This window comes from Copadichromis virginalis, linkage group LG19 (genome assembly GCF_057382275.1).
Source record: "Copadichromis virginalis isolate Kocher_CV1m ecotype Utaka linkage group LG19, C_Virginalis_male_GT1.1, whole genome shotgun sequence".
In the NCBI taxonomy this organism is placed as follows: domain Eukaryota; kingdom Metazoa; phylum Chordata; class Actinopteri; order Cichliformes; family Cichlidae; genus Copadichromis; species Copadichromis virginalis.
In genome coordinates, this window is record NC_140636.1 from 32,273,530 (window position 1) to 32,293,794 (window position 20,265).

Below are 20,265 nucleotides of genomic sequence, written 5' to 3' on the forward strand. Positions count from 1 at the left end.
TCAAAGTCATCTTAAGCCTTCTAAACAAAACACCCTGTTGTTAACTGTCCATGCAGCAAGTTCAGCCATGAGAACATCGTGCGCTGCATTGGCGTCAGTCTGAACATCCTGCCGCGCTTCATCCTGCTGGAGCTGATGACCGGAGGAGACATGAAGAGCTTTTTGAGAAGAAACAGGCCACGAGCGGTGCGTCTGTACTACACCTTTAACATGTGTGTTTGTGCCTGCAAGCTCTGTGTGTTTACGTCGCACACTAAACTGATCTGTGCTATGTCCAGGGCCAGACCTCGTCTCTCACCATGCGGGATCTGCTGCGCATGGCCAGAGATATCGCCTGTGGATGTCGCTATCTGGAGGAGAACCACTTCATACACAGGTTCGGATTCGCACCCAGTTTTCGCAGCTTAGAGCTCATAAAAGTGCAAACTCAAAGCGGTTTTTCAGCCACGGCAAAAAGGAAATGTGTTAGCAGAGCTACGCTGTGGTGAAATCTGCATAAAAATGATTCATTAGACATTCTGTAACGCTGCATATGTTGCTTTAAACGAAACCTCTTGCAATGCGACAAAAAACACATCAACAACTATTATTTCATTTTGACTGCAGTTTGAGTTTGTCTTTGAGCAATTTGCTTCTCTTAACTTGAAAAATGTGTACAATCATTTGCAAGCACGATCAATCATGCATTTGAAGGTTTTTCAAAGGCCTTCGTTTCTTCATTGCAAACCACAGTTCTGAACATTTTCTGCGGCAACAAATTTGACAAAGTAACAACAAGCTTCTCTGTTTCGTGTCATCGCACAGATAAATCATGTAAAGGATTTTGTGTTTTTCAGAGACATCGCTGCCAGAAATTGCCTCCTTACCTGCCCTGGGTCGGACAGAGTGGCTAAGATTGGAGACTTTGGCATGGCACGAGATATTTACAGGTTCATATACGCTACTCTAAATCTGCAGTGGCGCCCTATCCACCCATAATTTAAGATGGATTGATGTGGTTATTGGAGTGTGGCTAAATAGATTTTTCATTTCCCTCCACAGGGCCACGTAATTTACTTACATTTCAGTTCGTGGCCTTTTAGCATTTACCATTTGTTCTTAACTCAGCCTAAATGTACCCTGCCTTTCTTTCTTTGTTTTCCAGAGCCAGCTATTACAGGAAGGGCGGCCGGGCCATGCTGCCAGTTAAGTGGATGCCACCAGAGGCCTTCATGGAGGGGATCTTCACCTGCAAAACTGACACATGGTATAAAGTCTACCACTAAATACCAGTAGACAAAGAAAATCACAAGACAGCTGTTGTTAATTTTGAACTGTATACACTTTGCTTTTGTCTCAACACTGGGACACCATGTTCGGAAATATATCATTTAGAAGTGCCACACATTTGTAGGTCTTTGGAAATATCATGCGGTCATGCTAACTGTTCTAACACTACAGTGATTATTCAGACGTCTGAAAAATTTTCTGGACAATAAAACAACTAATACCAGATGGCGAACTTATTGTAATCGAAAACAGACGCTGGCAATGAAAGAAATTTACTTTGCAGCGGTGTCAAAATGCAAAAAAACAAAACAAAACAACAACAGAAAAAAAAATTTCTCACGAGGCATGAAAAGTATTCGCCAGCGAAACTGAATTCGATTTTATTAAAAGCCTATATGTGGTCAGTACGATGCCCTGCAGGGAGGTTTCCACAAACCAAACATGTCTACTCCTAGTAGACAAAGCTAGGGTGCGTTACATCAAGTGAACATCTTTTCAAAACCAGGACAGCATTTGTATTCAAGACACTGAGCCAGCCAAACAAAGAGCACTCTATTGTTGTTAGGAAAGCGCAGTGGCTGTAATGGTAGAGGAGCGGCGTCCAAACCGCTTCTCCTGTGACAGTGCAAGTCAAATATTTAGTTTGGGGCAAACCATTTCAAAACCTCTATTTGGTAGAGTGAAAGAGAGGGTTGTTTGCAGATCAGAAAGTTAGACCCTTATAGAGGAGAGACCGCAGCATAATCGATTTGACCAGCAGTCTATTAAAATCCGAGGATATTGATGGAAACGTGCACAGAGGCAGCTACAGTTGCACCGCAGTTCGTCCCTTCAAAGCTGTTTAGACGGGGAATCATTCATCGGCAAGATATCTCCTCTGAACAAATGAAGGAAAAACAAAAAAAACACACGAGTGTTGCAGCTGCTGCGGCTTTCCAGTCATGTATGAATGTGAGAGTGAATGAATAGTGGAATTGTAAAGCGCTTTGAGGGGTCCCGAAAAGCGCTATATAAATGCAATCCATTATTATTATTATTATTGGTTAGCAAAACTCAACGCCAGTGATCTACTGCCCCAGGGGTGTCAAACATAAGGCCGGGGGGCCTGAATTGGCACAGCAAAGACCCCAATCCGGCCCACTGGACGGCTTTGGAAAATGTGAAGCAGTGCGTTGATTTTTGAACTTTTAGTTGTGTTTCATAGATTTTAAAGCTTTTCCTATTAATCAAGACCCCCCCCCCCTCCCCCTCCTCCCCCATTGGCATTCATATTAGAACAAAGTGATTAACTAACAGATTATGTGACAGGAAAAATCCCTGTTTTCACACTGTCTGCTATGGAAATGTCAGTTTTTCTGTGAATGAACCAACACTTTATGATTAGAATTACAGAGCAGTCTGGAAAAATGAACTACAAGAACAATTTTATTCATTTAACCTGTAGTTTTACTGGGCCAGCCCACTTAAACTGAGCTGTATGTGGCCCACAATGTGAAATGAGTTTGACATCCCTATACTGCACTGTTCGGTGTAGCAACCTGTAACTGGATGTTGTTGGTAAGGTTAGAGTGTTTTTTGCTCAAATGCAAAAATGATGCTTTACAAGAAAGCCAAAGAAATTAATAAAACCAGAGGTGGTTACTAACACTGTTCCACTAGAATACTAATTTAGAAGAAGAAAATAATACCCTGCCCAAAACAAAGTAAACCACAGCAGGAGTCTCACTCCTAATGTCACTAACAATGGATAATCTTTGATCCTTTGTCTAGTGAAAGTCAAGTTTGTGGAAATGGGAGAGCTAAACCTTAGTAAAACCACCTACTATGGTAAATGGCCTGTATTTATATAGCGCTTTACTAGTCCCTAAGGACCCCAAAGCGCTTTACACAACCAGTCATCCACCCATTCACACACACATTCACACACTGGTGATGGCAAGCTACATTGTAGCCACAGCCACCCTGGGGCGCACTGACAGAGGCGCACTGTAGATACACTTTAGAGTAGCTGTACTGGGAGATTCACTGGGTTTTTTTATATATTTGTTCTGGTTGGGTAACACCTCCATGGTCATTGCCAGGTGTTGAACAGTGTTGGACATGGTTATCAAGGTGTAAAAGATGTTACACAACATTTTCAGGGTCTCTTGGGGACTCTTATCAGTTAGAGTCGGGAGCAGGAAGCAGAGTGATTGAGATCTGGGTCACAGGGGGTCATGACAAGCACACAACTGAGAAAACAGAGAGCTAGAAAAACAAAAACAAGGAGATTTCTACACGAATACTTAAACTCGCTGCACTCTTAATTCAGCAGGGGAAAGAAAAGGGCAATTACAAGCATTTATTTTGTCAAAAGAAACAAAAGAATCACCCTGAATGGTGTCAACTTCTATTCAGGAAAAAATTTTTGGTTTTGTGTTTGTTCGTGTTGTTTGCATTTGTTGTTCCTTGTCTGAGGAACATTACAGTAGAATAAATTTAGCACTCAAAGACAACTTCATCCACTCAGTTATTGATCGATGTCTCCCTCTTCAGGTCATTTGGAGTTCTGCTCTGGGAGATCCTCTCGCTGGGTTACATGCCATATCCTTGTAAAACCAACCAGGAGGTCCTGGAGTTTGTCACCAGCGGAGGCAGGATGGATCCTCCCAAAGCCTGCCCAGGGCCTGTGTGAGTACTGACTCAAGTTGCGGTTTCTGTGGGCTTTTTTTCTTGGTATTTTTTTAAAGACATAATAATGTTTGCTTCATCTTCCACCTTTGATGTGATGTTGATTAAACCTGCTTCTTTTGTCTACTCAGTGAGTGATAAACGGGAATTAAGGAGAAATTCAGAATTTCAACAGTTGTTCATTTGCTGGTTGTTTCTCTGCTTCTGTCGATTACTGTTTAGCTATCGGATCATGACCCAGTGTTGGCAGCACTGTCCTGAGCATCGGCCCAACTTCTCGACTATCCTGGAGAGAATCAACTACTGTACTCAGGCATGCATCTTCTCTAGATATTTAAGACTGCTAAGGTTGCTTTTTTGTGTCTTTTAAATGTTTTTTCTCTGATTATCATTTAATCCTCACTCTTCTTTTTCTCTCTCAGGATCCAGATGTGATCAACACGCCTCTACCTGTGGAATATGGCCCCAACACGGATGATGACGGAGGCACTGTAATCCGTCCTACTGACCCGACATCTACCTGCCTCACTCCACTTCTAGTCTCACACCCTCCCTCCCAGGATTGTCCCTCCCAGCTGGGTTTCTCAGCCATGGGCCTGGGTCCCACCCCTCTTCCCTTGCAGCCTACAAAGCCCCGTCTGCTCCTGCAGAGGACCCAACCTGTCCACCATGAAGTCACATCATGTCGCGAGGTTTTGGAGCCATGCTGGGCTGAGCCCGTTCCTGCCCCTGGTTTGTCAGCGGTCTCCAACTGGCTCCACCCTGAGCCTCCTCATCACCGACCCTACTCCAGAAACAGCTCTTCCTCAGAGAACCAGAGGCTGAAGAACAAGACTAAGAACCTCTGGAACCCCACATATGGATCCTGGGTCTTGGATAACTTAAGGGGGAAGAAGGCACTCACTCACACCCAGTCCATGCCACTCTCGAGCTCCACCTCCAAAACGCAGACCCACAGCCCAGCTTCAGAAAACCACGAGGCTGGCAGTGACGGCACCAGCAGCACCTACTTCAGCCCTAAAAGCCTCTGCACTTCCTCGACTTCATCTTCTTCTTGCCAGGCTCAGGCTGCCTCTAGCACGTCCTCCCATAAGACACCAGCAGGCGGTGGCACAAAATCTATGGACCTTGCTAAGCTCCAGAGTTTCCCATGTGGCAACGTCAACTATGCCTACGACGAGCAAAGCTATGAGGCAGAAAGCCTGCCGTTGGTTGTGCCCAAAGCCCCAGAAGATGTGAAAAACACCAGCTCTGCTACCAGTGTCTCATCAGGGAGTAGCCTGGGACTAGCATTAGGCCTCCATACCCCCTCATCCTGCATGCCCAAGCTGCTGCTGCTGAAGCGCCATGCCAGCTACGGGCATGAGGATGTGAGGAGACACACCAAAGCTGAGAAACCCACACGTGACAGAGACTCTGGCTTTTCTCTGTCTGAAGACCTCAGTGTTACTCCTATCTAAGAAAAGGATTCAAATGTCACCTGAATCCGTTTCTCAGAAACTGAGACTTTAGCTCTGGAATTTTTAGAATAAAAAGCATGACCATGAAGGCTCCTTCATTGTCAAGTGCCACAGTGTCTGATTTTTACAGCTCGTAGAATGCTGGAAAACACAACTGAACATTCCCGTCCACACAAACACTCTGTAATACAGAGAGCCAACACTGGAGCCCTGTCAAAGGCTTCTGATACCATAGTAGCTGAACACTGATGCTGAAACACTGGGAGACTGGCGGCCCTGCACTTCCTCAGTGTCCACACTGTGGGTGAGGGCTGCCAAAATGTACTGCTGTTGATGGACTCCTTTTATACCTGTTATTTTTTCTTTTTGCTGTATTTTATTCATGAAAGCTTTGCTGGCAGTATATGTGAATTTGTAGTATTTAGTCTATGACCATAAAAGACTAAAAGAATATTGAGTCATTGGGAGGAGAATCTCCAAGACGTTTTAATTTCATAGGTATAAATTTTTTGAAAAGTAATTCCACTCTTTTGATGCTGATGGGCAGAATTACAGCTCTATATACACTTTAGGACCTTATACTACTTGTTGGTACTCTAATATAATTGGTTTCATCCCATACAATGTGAAAACACTTCCTCTGGCAATAACGTGTATTTTCTGACTTGGTAGGTGAAGCACGAGCCTGTTTCCAGCCTTGTTCTCAGCTAACTGGATACTGGTCTATAAATTTAAAGTTTGGGGGGTTTAAACTCTTTTTGACTCTGGATCAGTGGTTCTCAAACTGGGGAGGGGCCCCACCCAGTGGAGCAAAGAGCCACTGCAGGAGTGGTGTTAGGAATCAGGGTACACTCAACAAAGCGTTGAGCTGCTTGCTATTGCAAACATCTCATCAGCCAATCAGGTGGCAGCAACTTGATTTAGGCATTTAGGCATGGTCAAGGCGACCCGCTGAAGCAAGCATCAGAATGGGGAAGGAAGGTGATTTATGACCACGCTGTACCCATCTTCTGATCCAATAGAGCAACTTTTGGGATGTGGTGGAAAAAGGGATTCACATCCTGGATGTTGGAACTTTGTGATGCAGTCATGACAGTATGGACCAAAATCTCTGAGGAATGTTTCCAGCACCTTGTTGAATCTATACTATGAAGAACTGAGGTAGTTCTGAGGGTACATGGGGTCTACCCCTGCATTAGTAAGGTGTATCTAAATCTAATGAGGTGTAAATATAACTTTATGTATGCTAATGCTTTCGTGTTGAATTGCATCTTTTTCACAGTGCGCTAAAAATTGTGGGATGGGGGTCGTGAGCTTGAGTGTACCAGAAACAGTCTGAGAACCACCGCTCCAGATTGAAATAATGGATGTTAGCTTCTGAAGAAGCCGGCCCACCAAATTACACATTTGCTTTCTTTGAGGGTTTTATTTTTGTGGATGAGGTCTCGTTCCCCTTGTCCCAATATTTACTTGGCTTTAGAGATGTTTGAAGAGTCCGAGTTTGATGACGACCTTGCAGCTAAGAAAACAGGAAAGCTATTTTTGTACTTGCTCCTACTTGCTTACACTGGACTAACATTACATTTGTAGCTGTTTGTTGTTGATGTTTTGTTTTTGCATTTGCATTCATTCATGTTAATGATGAATCTGTAATCGATCACTGCCATACGTACTGCTACACTGCCTCTATAGATGTAGTGCTGGTAGTACTTACGTTTACTCAACAGGGGGAGGTATTCAACTCTGAAATACCAAACAAGTTGCTGTATTTATGCTTTCAGGTTATTCTTATTTAATCAAGTTTATAGTTGTACTTGGTGTGTGACATTATTTTGAGCCTGAACATGGCAATATTATATTTTTTGATATGTTGTTACATTTATGTAAGAGTTCTGTAGGCTTACTGTGTGTTATAAGATAAGACCTGCTGATATTTGTGTCTTTATCTGCTGTTTATCTCTTTAAGAAAAAAAACGTTTGTGCCATATAGCAATACTGATTACTGTGGATTGTTTTTTTTCTCATTTTCTTAAAGAAGAAAAAAAAAAGACCCTCATCTTACTCATAGTTTATATTTCTTATGTCCCGGTAGATTTTATTTCACACTCATTTCAGTTTTTATTCCTGTATTTTTGTAGCTGAGGATGCCTCAAACAAAAGTGCAAAGACATTCTATGCAATATACCGTCTTTACTTTCATCTCACCTAACTGTGCCCCAAATAAATCAACATATATCAACCTCACTTGTGTGAGTATGATCAGTCACACACATTTATATCCCTGCAAAAGGCCGTCAACTCTGTCCAGACTAACACGCGTAACACATATAGTGTGAAATAGTGTTCCACCACTAAAGATAGAAGAAAAACGTTGTTCCCATTTTAATTTCATTTACATTTGATGACGTCCATCACCGGAAATAAAAACGATTACAAGTTTGATCACAGGAATGAACTTGATTAAAGAGAAATAATCTGCTATACAATGAAAGACAGTTCACCAGAGACTAACACACATAATACACTCCAGTCATTACGCAGTAGACTGTGCTATACTGGGAATGTGCTATATTTTGTAGTTATAACTGTGAGGTCTGTGAGCCAAACAGTTACATACTGAACATACGCCCCAACCTTTAATAATACACTGAAGGCTGATGGTTACAGTAAGTGGTGTAACGTGAGAATGAGTCTGTAACTTGTGCTCGTTCGCTCTCTTCTTGAGACAATGAACAGGCACATTTTCACTTGTAACATCCTGAAAGTGAAATGCACAATGCCTGCACTTCTACTTCTGTTCATCATGTAGGAGGCTGAATTAGTGTCGGTGCATTTTCTCAATCATTTTCTTTATAGTGACAAAACTTCCTGCTTCCCTCTGTTCAGCATCCGTCGCACAGCGTCGTTTTTTTTTTGTCGGTGTCGATGCTAAATGTGGTCACATTACATTTAAAACGTTGAAAACCTGAGCCTCGGATCTACGTTTGATGCCCGTCATGTTCTTGTTTTCATTTTTAGTATTCTGTGCTTTAAAAAAAGTAACCCCGACCAATCAATCATATCTGAAACCATCCCGCAGTGTCCATCAATATAGTTGCTGTTCCTTAAACCCGTTGAATCAAAGGTCACTGGCTGTGTGTTTCTGTATTTTGGCTGTTTTCTTTGGTAACCGAGCTACCGGTTTCTGCGCCGGCGGCACTGCTCACAGACTCCAGTGTGTGGATGAGGTTTTCCAAACCCCACAGGTAACCATCCTCCCGGTTTCCCTCCTGCCAGGGAATGTCATGACTTAATGTCTGGCCCTCTGGTAATGCCGTGGTCTTGCCAAAGTCAATAATCCAGACTTGCGCGTTGCCCGTATGGTCATGGATAAAGAGGAGGGAGCTGCCAATGACCTGATAAAACAAAAAGCTGTTAGTATTAGCTTTTGATTCTTCATCTTCTGCTTTTAATAACCACTCTTGCATCAATACAGATGGGCGACATATTAAAAAAAACCCTGCAGCAGTACTTTTTCTTTTTAATCCAACACATCGTTAGCTGTTACATGACGTACAACTGGCCAGAAATAATGTGATAATTCAGCCACGGTTCAGTGTAAGCAGTACGGATACACGGCCGCGTATCTATGTAAGTGCCAGGTGCAAAAATATTATTTGGCTGCTTTGTTTGCTTCCCTTTAATTTGCCACACATCTTTACTGTACGCAGAGGAGCTCTCACCTCGTGTCGCTTGAAGAAATCTGATGTCTTCAGGGCTTGTTGGATCTCTGTCAGTTTGCTCAAATATGACTTCTGTGGTTGAAAAACAAAATTAAAATATTTCATATATTAGATAGCTGGTATTAGATAGCTGGAACACAACAGGATGTAGGCAGAGTGTATATTTGAGAACCTCCTCCCTAATAGAAAACTCAAACAGCATCACAGTGCGAATATTTGCTCTGTGGTTTACTCTCGTAGATCGCTTCGAGGCTGTTTTTGTTTGCCTTTAGAGCTTTTTTCAAATGTAAAGGCAGAGCCTACAAACAATTTCTATCTGTTCAAACACTGAACGCGGATGTGGGAGCCTATTCGGCTGCTGCATTCGTAGCTGATGAGCCGTTTCAGGTTAACGCCTGCACCGCTGCACTGTGTGTCTACTCCCGAGTCCTTACACGGATGAATAAAAATGTGCGTGAAGAGGATAACTGACTGCCACGTACCACGATGTTGACGTTTCCACCGACAAAGTCCTTGAAGACTTGGATGACATCCCGCTTCGATCTTGTTTTCTTGAAGTCAGTTCGACATGTGCCGTCACTTTTCTAAAGAAAAAAGAGAGAGAGCCAACCGTTCACACCTATGGGCAATTTAGATGCACCGAGTAGCCTAATCCCACTAACTGCATGTCTTTGGACGGGGAGAACATGCAAACTCCACACAGGAATGGTGGATTCGAACCCAAGACGTTCTTGCTGTGAGGCCACAATTCTAATCACAGTGTGGCACCATGCCTCAAGATAATTATCTGGTGTGTCAGCTGGAATTTAAGGTTGTGTAGCACAGGAAGAGTAACTAGGAGGCCACATGACTCAGATGTTAAACTCAGATTTAAAACTGCAATTAATAAACAATTTTTGGCTGCAGACTCAATATATATGAAGCCACGCTATCATTCACTTTCACTTTCTTTCAGTCTCCATCAGCACCACTGCTAAGTGCCTAACTACATTCGGTGCCTATTGCTGTCTCTGTTTTGCTGTTGTTTGATGTTGCGTAGCTGCAGTAAGCTTATCAAAGATCTTTAACAAAAAGGGGATGCTTGGTGTAGCCAATAGTGACTGATCAGAGTAGTGAGAATGAAAAAAAGAGTAACATTGAAGGCAACTAAAAGAGCGACCTTGAATAAGCTAAAAAAGATCCAAAGAGCAGAGAAGTTCAGTCTGAGTTCATTGTCAGTGAGAAAGCCTTCATGTTACAGGCAGTTATTTCCCCAGTTGTTGTCCAAATACTGGTGTAAGGAAATTCAAATATTAAATATTATATGCTTTACCTTACAGTGCCTGATATGACTTATATACACATGGATTCTGATCCTTTGTGTAAGTTTATTTTTTCCTTCCTTTACACTAAAAATATCCCACATCATTCCTTTTACCTTGATTCCCTCTATCCTGAAGCCCAGGGTGTTAGTGGAGCTCATGGACTCCCTCCACTGCATGTAACGAGGCTTGGTTACCCCCCGCTGGGAATGCTCGTGAGGAGTTGGCCCCTCGCTGTCTACCTCCACCATTTTGTTATAGAGGTCTTCTCTCGGCTTGGGCCGTTCCCTCGCTCTCACAAGCTCCTCCTCCAGGTAGGTCCTTCAACAAGAATGGAGCAAAGGATTTTCAGGTGCTGAATTTAGGCTATTGGCATTTGAAGTGAGAAGTTTAAAGGCACAGAAATGTCAGTGGACTTTCAGGGTTTGTCTGGCTTTAATCACTTATCTTGAGTAATTAAGATGAAAGATAAGTAAGATTAGTCTACTCCTTTTTCATGCTCAACTTTACAGAGCAATTTTTCTTAAGTTGTGCTAAAAGCCAAAGAGATCTACACCCTTCTAGCAAATGTTAGAAGAGCTTATCAGTGCACAGAAGAGGGGGGGAAAGAAAACCTGCAACTCTAAAAGCCTTTATTTCTGTTTATGAACATTCCAGCAGCACACTCACAGTTGGCATAAAGTTATGTGCAAACAGATGCTAATTTCATTTTCAGTTTGCGAGCCACACTTCCTCTGTGCTGAAGAGGGAAGCTAAGAGGAGACTCCAGTGTGCAGCATTTAGCTGAGTGAAAGCGTGAGTGTGTGTTTGTGCAACTTAGCGGTTTTGCAACTGTGTGGTTGAGAGTGTTTTTGACAAAGGGGAGTCTCCAGGGACACCCTGAGTGTGTGAAACTCTGTGTATGCATACGAATAGTTTAGAAATAAAGACACGCAAACACCAAACAGGCAATGAAACGCTATGCTGGGTGTTTCTGTAAGTGTAGTGTGTGTAACTCTTCTGCGTGTGTGTTTTTGTGAGTCAGTGTCTCTAAGTCCGTGTGCGTATGTGCGTCTGCGTATTTTTTTTGCTGAACCGGAAACAAAACCCTCAGAGGGGTGAGTGTCAGTACCTGCATGCCTCTGCATGCACTAACATATGCATGTATACGCTCATGTGTGCATTCAAGCATATATGTATGCCATTGTGTGTTTGTATGCGCGTGTGCGTGCGCATGTGTGTGTTTGCCTATTTGTGCACATGATACACTGAGACACCCCACCCGCTGTGGCAGGAAGCCAAGCATATAGCCTGCAGTTAGAACAGGTGTTCCCTTGTAGAGCAAAACCACTTTAAGCTGTATGTACCATCACTCGCCTGCACTTTCCTATTAATTCATTAAAAAAAACACTAGCAACTAACAACTAGCCGAATAGTGTGGTAGTGATAATATATATATATATATACATACATATATATACATATTACTGCAGTTACATGTATTACGTGAATGTATGGCTCTATTATCAAAAAATACATGTGCAGAAAAAATAAAAACAGTGCATAAAAATTAATTACATGTAAATAAGACAGTGAAGACATAACTTTCATACCTTACTCCCATTTTGCAGTCCATAACATTAGGAAGGTCAAAGTTTGCCAGTAAATCAGTCATATGAAGGAAAGACTCTCCGTCTTTTTCCACAACACCGTGGTATCCAGGCACAAACGGGAGCAATGCGTCATTCCTCAGCTTCTCGAAACACTGCATCTCGTTCTCTGAGAACTTTTTCAGAATGGTGCCCTCATCTGCTGCTTTGAAGTTGCCTGAGATTAGATGAAGACAGGAATGAACAACGGCCTGATTTTGCCAGTGTGAGGTAAATATACCTGCATGTGGAGACTTGGGAGATACTGGGAAATTAAAGTGTCCTTCAATGTAAATTCATTGTCTGTGACAAGTAGGTACTCTAATGTAATGTTACATTTTCTTTTAAATTATATTAAATGACTCGTAACCAAGCAAAGACTTCTGTGGATGAAAAACAAGGAGGTACCTAAAGTTGCTGCAGTTCTTTGATCGGTCACTTGAGGCAGGTTCCAAAAGAACCGCCCTCTGACCCTCATGTAACAAATACCAAATTCAGTCATGCTTAAAAATGGCTTTAGTCTTTCCCATTTCTTTGCCTCTTCTTGACAACAAAACAGGGCTGAAATTGTATTAAGACGCAATAAAAGCCTTGATATAGGCTATTTTAAACGAATAATAGGATAACAGCGGCTATCAGTCAAATATGCCATGCCACTAACTTTGATCCTTACTACACACAGACTGAAATCCTATAGAAAGTTCAGTGTGTGACATCTTTGAATGGCAGGTGGATTCTTTGACTAGGTTCAACTCCTTTCATCTACCTAATTTAGCCATAGAACTTTGTGCTTTGACTGTATTTGTTTTCTGGAGCACTTTAATACGATTATCTGACAAACAACATTAGGAATGGACTGTCCAAAATGTATATTTGTTGCATAACAATCTACTGTTTTAATAGTATGATAGTTACTTAGTACTAATTAGCAGGCATTGTGTCACCCACACAGTCGCAACGCAGCCTACCAGCCTCTTGTCTGAATATGTTCACATCAGGTTCCAAAAAAGCAACCTGAAGCTTCAGAAAGAGCTTTCAAAAACTAGTCCTAGCTACGTCCATCTTTTATATACAGTCTATAGCTGGGGTGCAATTGTAATGGATTTTTCTTGCCAAATTGTTTTTTAGTTACTGTCAGCTTTTACCAGGCGATGTTGGGAGAATTTGGTACTTTCATACAACAGCAGATTTTCAGGAAATGCTTTGGTTTAGTCGGGGGGCAGCACCTGGAGAGGATGAGTAGGCACCATAAGACATGACTCCCTTGCTACGTGTTCTTCTCTACTGGGCATCACAAACCTCTGTAATACAGAGGTGGCAGTTCAATGACTAATGTCTGGTCTGACATGATTAATGTATAGCAAAGTTCAGGGCAGCAATAAATATGGGGAAACAACTTCAGTATTTACTTCCACTAAACTGGTGGACAAATATTATGTAATTTGTCCGAGTCAAGTGTGGTTTATGTGAATAGATCACACCTTTATGCCCGGCTAACTGGACCCAGTTTATTCTTTTCCTCTGGGACACACTGAACGGCCAGTGGACGAACGTCTTTAGCTTCCACCACGGTGGTTTGCTCTGGTGAAGTCATGCAAGAGAACAAAGAGAAAGGAAATTAATTCATGTAGAGTTAAAAGAAATACAACATTTCAAAACCTGCTAAAGTTAAGAATTATTTTAAGCACTTGGGTCTAACTGTGGGCTCTTTATTGGTCTGATAGCAGGAAGGAGTGGCGTTAACGGGCCTTCGTCCACTCCACTTTGTTCACTGAGTAGTTATCTGATCACACGGAAACTCTGCCCAGTGAGGCTGATGCCAGGTTTTTGGTTTTCCTCTGCATGAAACCCCCTATCTAGGTCAGTTAAATGCCATTTCAGTGGAAACTCTTATCTCATTCAGCATCTCTATTCAGCATCTCCAACGCGGCGTGGTGATTTGCTGACAACTTTGATTCACAGTGAGAGAATCTAAGTCTCCAAAACCTCCTGCTGAAAAACCAGGAGCCTGTTTGCAGCTTAATTCATTTCCTGGTTGCAGTGGAAAAATCTGGAATGCACCTTTAAGTAGGATTTGTCATCTTAGCTAATAAAAATTTAGGAGATAAAAATAAAATGACATGACTCAGGAGTATTCCATGTTTTCTTGGTGAATCTGTTTTGTTTTTTATGGATTGCTTTTACCATCATCCCCAACTTCTTCTTCTTTCTCTTTCTCTGTCTCACACCACGCTCAGAACAAACACATTAACAGCTTGCATTTTTACAGAAACACAAAAATGCTTCACACTTACGTGGAACTGCCTGTTTATCTTTCCTCCAAGAAAACTTACCACATCTTAAATAAAACACTAAGATTTTTGTGCTTCTTCAGATCATCTCAAAACTAATTAGAAGTGCAACTAAAGCAAAATAAGTGCATTCCCACTTTTGGGATAGAAAGACCAGTGTATGTCCTTGGAGTTTAGGTTTTAGCCTTGGGAGGTCATTACATTCTGTGTGCTCTGATCGAAAGAGGAAACGAAACAGGGGCTCTTCTCTCAGTGAAACCCTCAGCTCATGCTTGAGTATCTCACAGTTTACCATCCTCGCTAATAGCAGAAGTCTTCAGGGGCCAGCCGGGGCTCTCTTAAATGTCAGGTGATATGCTTCACTTGATTTTACTCTTACTTGTTTGCTGATAAGACTGCACTGTGAAGACTTCCACAAGCAAGCAGATTTAATTTCAGATGCTTTTCTTGATTTATCAGTTAATGTGAGTACTTTAAGTGCACACATTTTCAGCACATTAGTGAGGAAAAAAACGCGAGAAAAGCTCGAGTGGCTACTGGCTGAAATTCAGTGGAATCTTAGTATTTAGGAATAATTTGCTGTCATCCACAAGCAAGAGGAACCAGAGGCTTAGATCTGAATTCTGCGCTTTATCGTAAACATAACGACCCTGCAGCTCTTAGGCCATTATTTAGATTTTAAACACAGTCTGACATTGAAACTTCACATCGTTCACCCTGCGCTGCACTGACCTTGATGACGGAAGAGTTTGGACTGATAACACTGGATATTATACTGGTTTCACTCGCATGTTGGAACCTGCTTACAGTGCGTTTTTGCTAGAGAAAGAATAGCAGCTCAAAACATGCCTCGGCAAAGGTGATGGAAAAAAGAAAAGCACTTAAGAGTTTTACTTAGGAAGAAAAAAGCACCAATGGCGCAACAGTGAAAAAATGCGTTTGCAAGTAAAGTGCCAGCATTCTGAGCTCTGCTTATCTAATATTAGCAAAGTCTAATGAAGAGTTATTCTGTGGTAAGCTGACATCTGTGACCTATACCTATTATTATGCATGACATTATGAGGTTGTTGGCAACGATGCATGTTTCCATGACTGATTATGTTACTCTGATTTTGTCTAAAGGAGATCAGCCTCCACAGACACAGAGACTCATGTTAAATTAGATGACTAACTCGGTTCAATACAGAGATATTCACAGGTCATAAAACCATATCAGAGCTTAAAAGAACATATGTTAAATTTTAAAAAGCATGGAATTTTTTTTTAATGATGAAAAGTATAGTTTAGATCTTAAAACAAAAATGCAACCCAAAAGTGAAGATGAGAAAAACTTGAAAAACTGTGCAGAAGAAAGCTTTTCTCTTTCTCCATCATCTGAGTAATTGCATAGAGATCTAATAAGAGCAGGATACCAAAAAGATTTTTTTTTAAACAGTGGCTGAATCCTTAACAGTGTCTTGCATTTTAGTTGCTTTTTGCAGCAAAGTGCTTTAAAGTTAGGTAGTTATCAAATAATGTCTCATAATTATTCACCAGCTGTGGAATAATGCGTGTTTGCTCTTTCAAATTAAAAGGAATCCAGCTCCAGGACTAGTGTAATGTTTGCTTAAAGGTCACCCTTCAACAATGTTTTTCTGCTCCGTCAGGCGCACCTTTCTTTGTAACACCGTACTGTGTGAGTGAGACACTGACTCAACAGGCTGATCTGAACAAAGGAGTCAAAAACAACACTCCAAAAAGAAAAGCTCTTACTCACACACACACATAGCTGAAATCAGACTTCATGTGACTCAGTCAGGTTCTGCTAAACCAGCCACGATAACTCATGCCTTCCACGTGAAGCCACCTTGACGTGGTAATTGAATGCAAAGCACTGCGAGATTGGCAAATGAACGCGTCCACCTGCTGTTTAGTCGACTAAAAACATCTCGTCTGCCCTGAAATGTAAACAAGTAAAAGCTACTGATACGTGAGTGTATTTGACTTCCTGAGGCGCTTCTTTGTTAAATGTCAAAGGCCAAATCTAAAATTGGGTACTGACCACAAAAACTTTATTACACAATGACAAGTTAGCCTATGCTACTCTGTGTGTGGGCGTCCTTGTGTGGGCTGGAGTGTGGGTTGATGGGAGAGGAGCATAACAGTAGCTTTTATCAGCGTTGACACAAGTGACATTTTCTTTCCATTTTAAGTTACGAAAACGACCTTTTATTTAGGAAGGAATCTAACAGACTGGACACCGTGACGTTCAGCGAGATCGTCCTCTGGGTCACACGGGCCATGTGTGTTCAGTCTGTTTAAAAGAAAGTGACAGATCCGGACCTTGTATGGAAAAGCAAAGAGAAACGGTCAGCTTTTCAGGCGCACGCTAGCCAAGAGAAAGTCTGAATCTAAGAGTGGTGACAATGAAGACAAAAAGCAGATTATGCTTTCAGAGTGAAGAAACACAGATGTGACTCACTGTGATCGCACTCAACTTCCCAGCAGCTCATGTGAAGCGACAGCTATCGAGCTCCAGAACTGCAAAAACATTCTGTTCGGATGTAATTGTACAATAATCAGAGAGATCATGTGATTTGATAGACAGCTCAGTTTTAATGCCCACGCAAGCATGTCCCCTGACACTTGCCAGCCACAAGAATGTGAAATACAAACAAATTTCCACCCACAGTGAGGGTGAAAGGCCAGTCCTTCAACACAAGCCTGTGTGCTTAAGGAGGGAAAAGGCCGAGACTTAAAGTATCAAAATATATCAAGCTTGACGTTCAACAGGTCCGTTTTTGACATTAATAATTTGCATTACTTGAGCTGTGCACAATCTTTTGTGCAAAACATCCCATTGAAAAAAAGGTTGTATTTTTCTCTCAAGGAGTTTCATGTGGCCTTGAAGATAAAAACCAGTAAATAAGATGATACATAACTCTGACATCAGTCATCCAACACATTCCATGCAACAAAGGCTAACCAGCTTTTAGCAGCATTTTCATGTCAGTTTCTTTACTTACAGCCTGGTCATTAATAGAATGGGAAAGGCTCTAATGACCAATTAAAAATAAGGAGTGATAACATCACTTAAATGGGTGAGAGTCACCCAGAGTTTCACAATGCTCCTGTGCTTTCTGCCAATGCTATTGAAAGACCTCAAAGCATCTTCATACATATGTATTTGTATAGAGAGCAAGAGACACCTGTCAGACCAGTATAACTCATAACTGAAATTTCCCAGAACACACTTCCATGACCAAAACAAGAGATGCAAGATAGCTTGAAATGTAGACGTGACTGGTTTCCCAGGGGGATGTGTTTCTGGAGAAATCAGACTGTGTGTTTATGTCGTTTGAAAACTAAACTAAACAATATAAAATGAAAGGATGCTGTTATCACTCTGTAATTGCCTGTTCTCTGCAGTAAAACAGTCCCCGTGGGTCTTTCGTTAGGAAGTAGCTTGCTGTTTAAGTGCTGTTTATTTTATTGCTTTGCCCTCTTCTTCTTCTTTTTTAACCCTCAGCTCTTCACGGTGTAATAGCACATTTGCAAAGGCACACAGATGGGAGTCAGGATTGCAGTTTGAAAAGAAATAAATAAAAAAAACCCAGAGTGGTATTTCTCCACCTTTACTGTTGTTAGCTGTGCATTCGGTTATTTTTCACTGTTTAAGAGAAAATGAACCGTCGTGGCGACCTTGCACCGACCATTAGATCGCTATCTCTTTGCAGTTTACTCACTTCTCCGGGCTCCACCAGATGCTCTAAAGTGACGATGCCTTTGCTTTTGCTCTCGTTGTCACTCAGTAGATCATCCTCGGACTCCACGGCGGAGGATCCCGTGGAGGAGATCGAGGAGTTGGACAGTTTCCTGCGCAGCGTACCGTCCACCGCCCGATCCCAGTCCTCCTGCTGCATCTCCCGGGAGCAGCCGCCCCCCTCCGGGGTGATGGTGACCTGCGGTACCCGGGGCGCATCCATCACAATCGGCGGTCCGGACGACGGAGCGATCTGAGCGGCTGTCTCAATGAGCTCATCGCAAATCTGCGAAGACTTGGCAGCCACTCTTCGCTCTAAACGAGACGCCTCATTTATTCCACTCACCGAGAACCCGAAGTCCTTGGAGCTCTTTCTCCTGCACTCCTTGGGCATTGGCGAGCTGAATTCGTCGTGAGAGCGCACGACTACAGGCGCAAAGACGCGTCACTCTAACCTTCAAATCTGGTCATTTCACTTTGAGAAAAGTTCAAACGCGACGGAGACCAAAAGGAGCGCGTATCCACTCGGTGCTCTGCAGCTCTCCGTCGCTGCTGTCCAAGCGTAAACGCATTTAAAAAGAAGAAAAAGAAGCCCGAGCCAGGCTCGCTGCTCTGCACCCTTCGCCGACTGTAAGGTAAAGGGAACCCCTCTTTGGTGGCTCGCGCTTCTACGCGGTTTACTCACGCGCGCGCGCCACTGTGCGCGCACCCACACACAACTGCACGGCGTTTATTATCTTCCGCATTGTCTTTCTTGCTTCCTGACTGAAACGTTAAACCAGCTGACACGTTAAGTTTTTTTTAAGGTTTGCAGACTTCCTTCTGACTTGCTTCTCTAGACAAACCTGAGCCGAAACATCAGCGGACACCTTCAAATCGATCTTTATCAATCGGACACATTGAGCGGAAAAAATGCTAAATCTAAAGAAACAGAAACGCACGCGCTCACATCCACAGAAGGGGGCATCTGTCATAACTGCGTGAAAACTTCGAAATATTTTTTTTCTAAGTTTTCTTATCAAAGGATGTACACGCGCGCGCGCGCACGAACACACACACACACACACACACAAAGTAGTAGAATGCATAAGATGTTGATTCGTGACTATTTCTAGCTCAGTAATCAAATGTAAGCAAATATATAATGTGTTAACTCCTTCGCTCAAGCAGCGCGGAGATGATACTCGTGTAAGCGAGTCTGCTTGCAGCTCCTGTTCATCTATTATAAATATGAACTCCAGCATTGTTCACAAGTCACACTGCGATGAGAGGAAACCCTGTATCAGCACTGGTTCAAAGAGGGGCTTTCTCACTATCATCTCATAATCACGATGACAGAAGGACTGCATGGGGCAGTGCATGGGCTTCTAGAAGAGCAGCAAGCTTTCTTCACCAGAGTAAAGCACCTTCATCGCAGATGCAGCATTTGCAATAAAAAGAAATGAAAACTTCAAATGAGACTAAAGCGAAAAATCAAAATGAGGTGATAAGATTTCTAAAAGGAGAAAAGGAAAGGAATCGCTCATGATTATTTGTCAAACACAGCGCAGGGAATGTTATGGCATGGAAGACGTAGCCAGTGTGGAGTGTACAGGGCTGTACTTTCTGCTAAGATTCAGACAAATGCTCTAAAATTGACTGGACGCAACTCCACAGTATTCTGAAAAAGCAATCCAAGTGTTTCTCAAGGCAAAGAAATGTTCTTAGTGGCCATGTTAGTCACCTGATTTAAAGAGCATGCTTTTCAGTTACTGAAGACAAAACTGAGGGTAGAGACCCACAAACAAGCAGGATCTGAAGGCGACTGCAATAAAGGCTGAGTATTAAAAACTGTTTTATGTTTCAAATTCTGTGAGTTCATCCAGTTACTCTGGAAATGTGTCAGTGTGCATGCAATTCCTAAACAGTTATTTTAGTACTTTTATAAAATGACATAAGTTTTAAGGATTAAGGCTGACCTGCACTTCAGTCACTCCTACTGTGCTGGTGTACAAAGGCACAACTATAACACAAATAGTGTCATTAAAACTTATGGATGCAAGTGTGAGAATGTTTGTCTATTGGTTTGATTGGTTGGTTGTTTGATTTTGGTAGCTCTGTAGTTTAGTGGTATACACACATGCCTGATGTGCAAAAGCTCCCTAGTTCAATGCTGGATACAACAGTCCTTTTGGGCTTGTTT

The 20,265-nt window shown here is 42.3% G+C and overlaps 2 protein-coding genes across 2 annotated transcripts in view; one reads left to right on the forward strand and one right to left on the reverse strand.

Annotated features, from left to right (window-relative positions):
• Positions 1-7,638, forward strand: part of ltk (leukocyte receptor tyrosine kinase) — a 70,632-nt gene extending 62,994 nt beyond the window's left edge. Inside the window, exons 23-29 of the mRNA XM_085442685.1 lie at positions 57-186; positions 279-376; positions 837-929; positions 1,145-1,246; positions 3,805-3,939; positions 4,162-4,252; positions 4,362-7,638. Of these exons, the coding sequence (XP_085298811.1) occupies positions 57-186; positions 279-376; positions 837-929; positions 1,145-1,246; positions 3,805-3,939; positions 4,162-4,252; positions 4,362-5,399 (1,687 nt within the window). The 3' untranslated portion in view covers positions 5,400-7,638. The remainder of the gene's footprint in view (positions 1-56; positions 187-278; positions 377-836; positions 930-1,144; positions 1,247-3,804; positions 3,940-4,161; positions 4,253-4,361) is intronic.
• A 119-nt stretch (positions 7,639-7,757) lies between these two features.
• On the reverse strand, positions 7,758-18,763 carry itpka (inositol-trisphosphate 3-kinase A). Its single transcript, XM_085442686.1, has 7 exons — positions 18,067-18,763; positions 13,532-13,631; positions 12,015-12,228; positions 10,539-10,743; positions 9,604-9,705; positions 9,122-9,193; positions 7,758-8,794 (listed from the first exon to the last, which is right to left on the reverse strand). Exons 1-7 carry the CDS (start codon positions 18,475-18,477, stop codon positions 8,525-8,527), a joined length of 1,374 nt encoding a protein of 457 aa, XP_085298812.1. The 5' UTR covers positions 18,478-18,763; the 3' UTR covers positions 7,758-8,524.
• Positions 18,764-20,265: the final 1,502 nt, after the last annotated feature.

Coding starts and splice junctions, on each gene's coding strand:
- itpka (XM_085442686.1), bottom strand. CDS start 18,477: ATGCCCAAGGAGTGCAGGAGAAAGAGCTCCAAGGACTTCGGGTTCTCG. Junction 10,744..12,014: donor GACTGCAAAATGGGAGTAAG/GTATGAAAGTTA, acceptor TTCTTGTTGAAG/GACCTACCTGGAGGAGGAGC. Junction 8,795..9,121: donor ATTTCTTCAAGCGACACGAG/GTGAGAGCTCCT, acceptor TTGTTTTATCAG/GTCATTGGCAGCTCCCTCCT.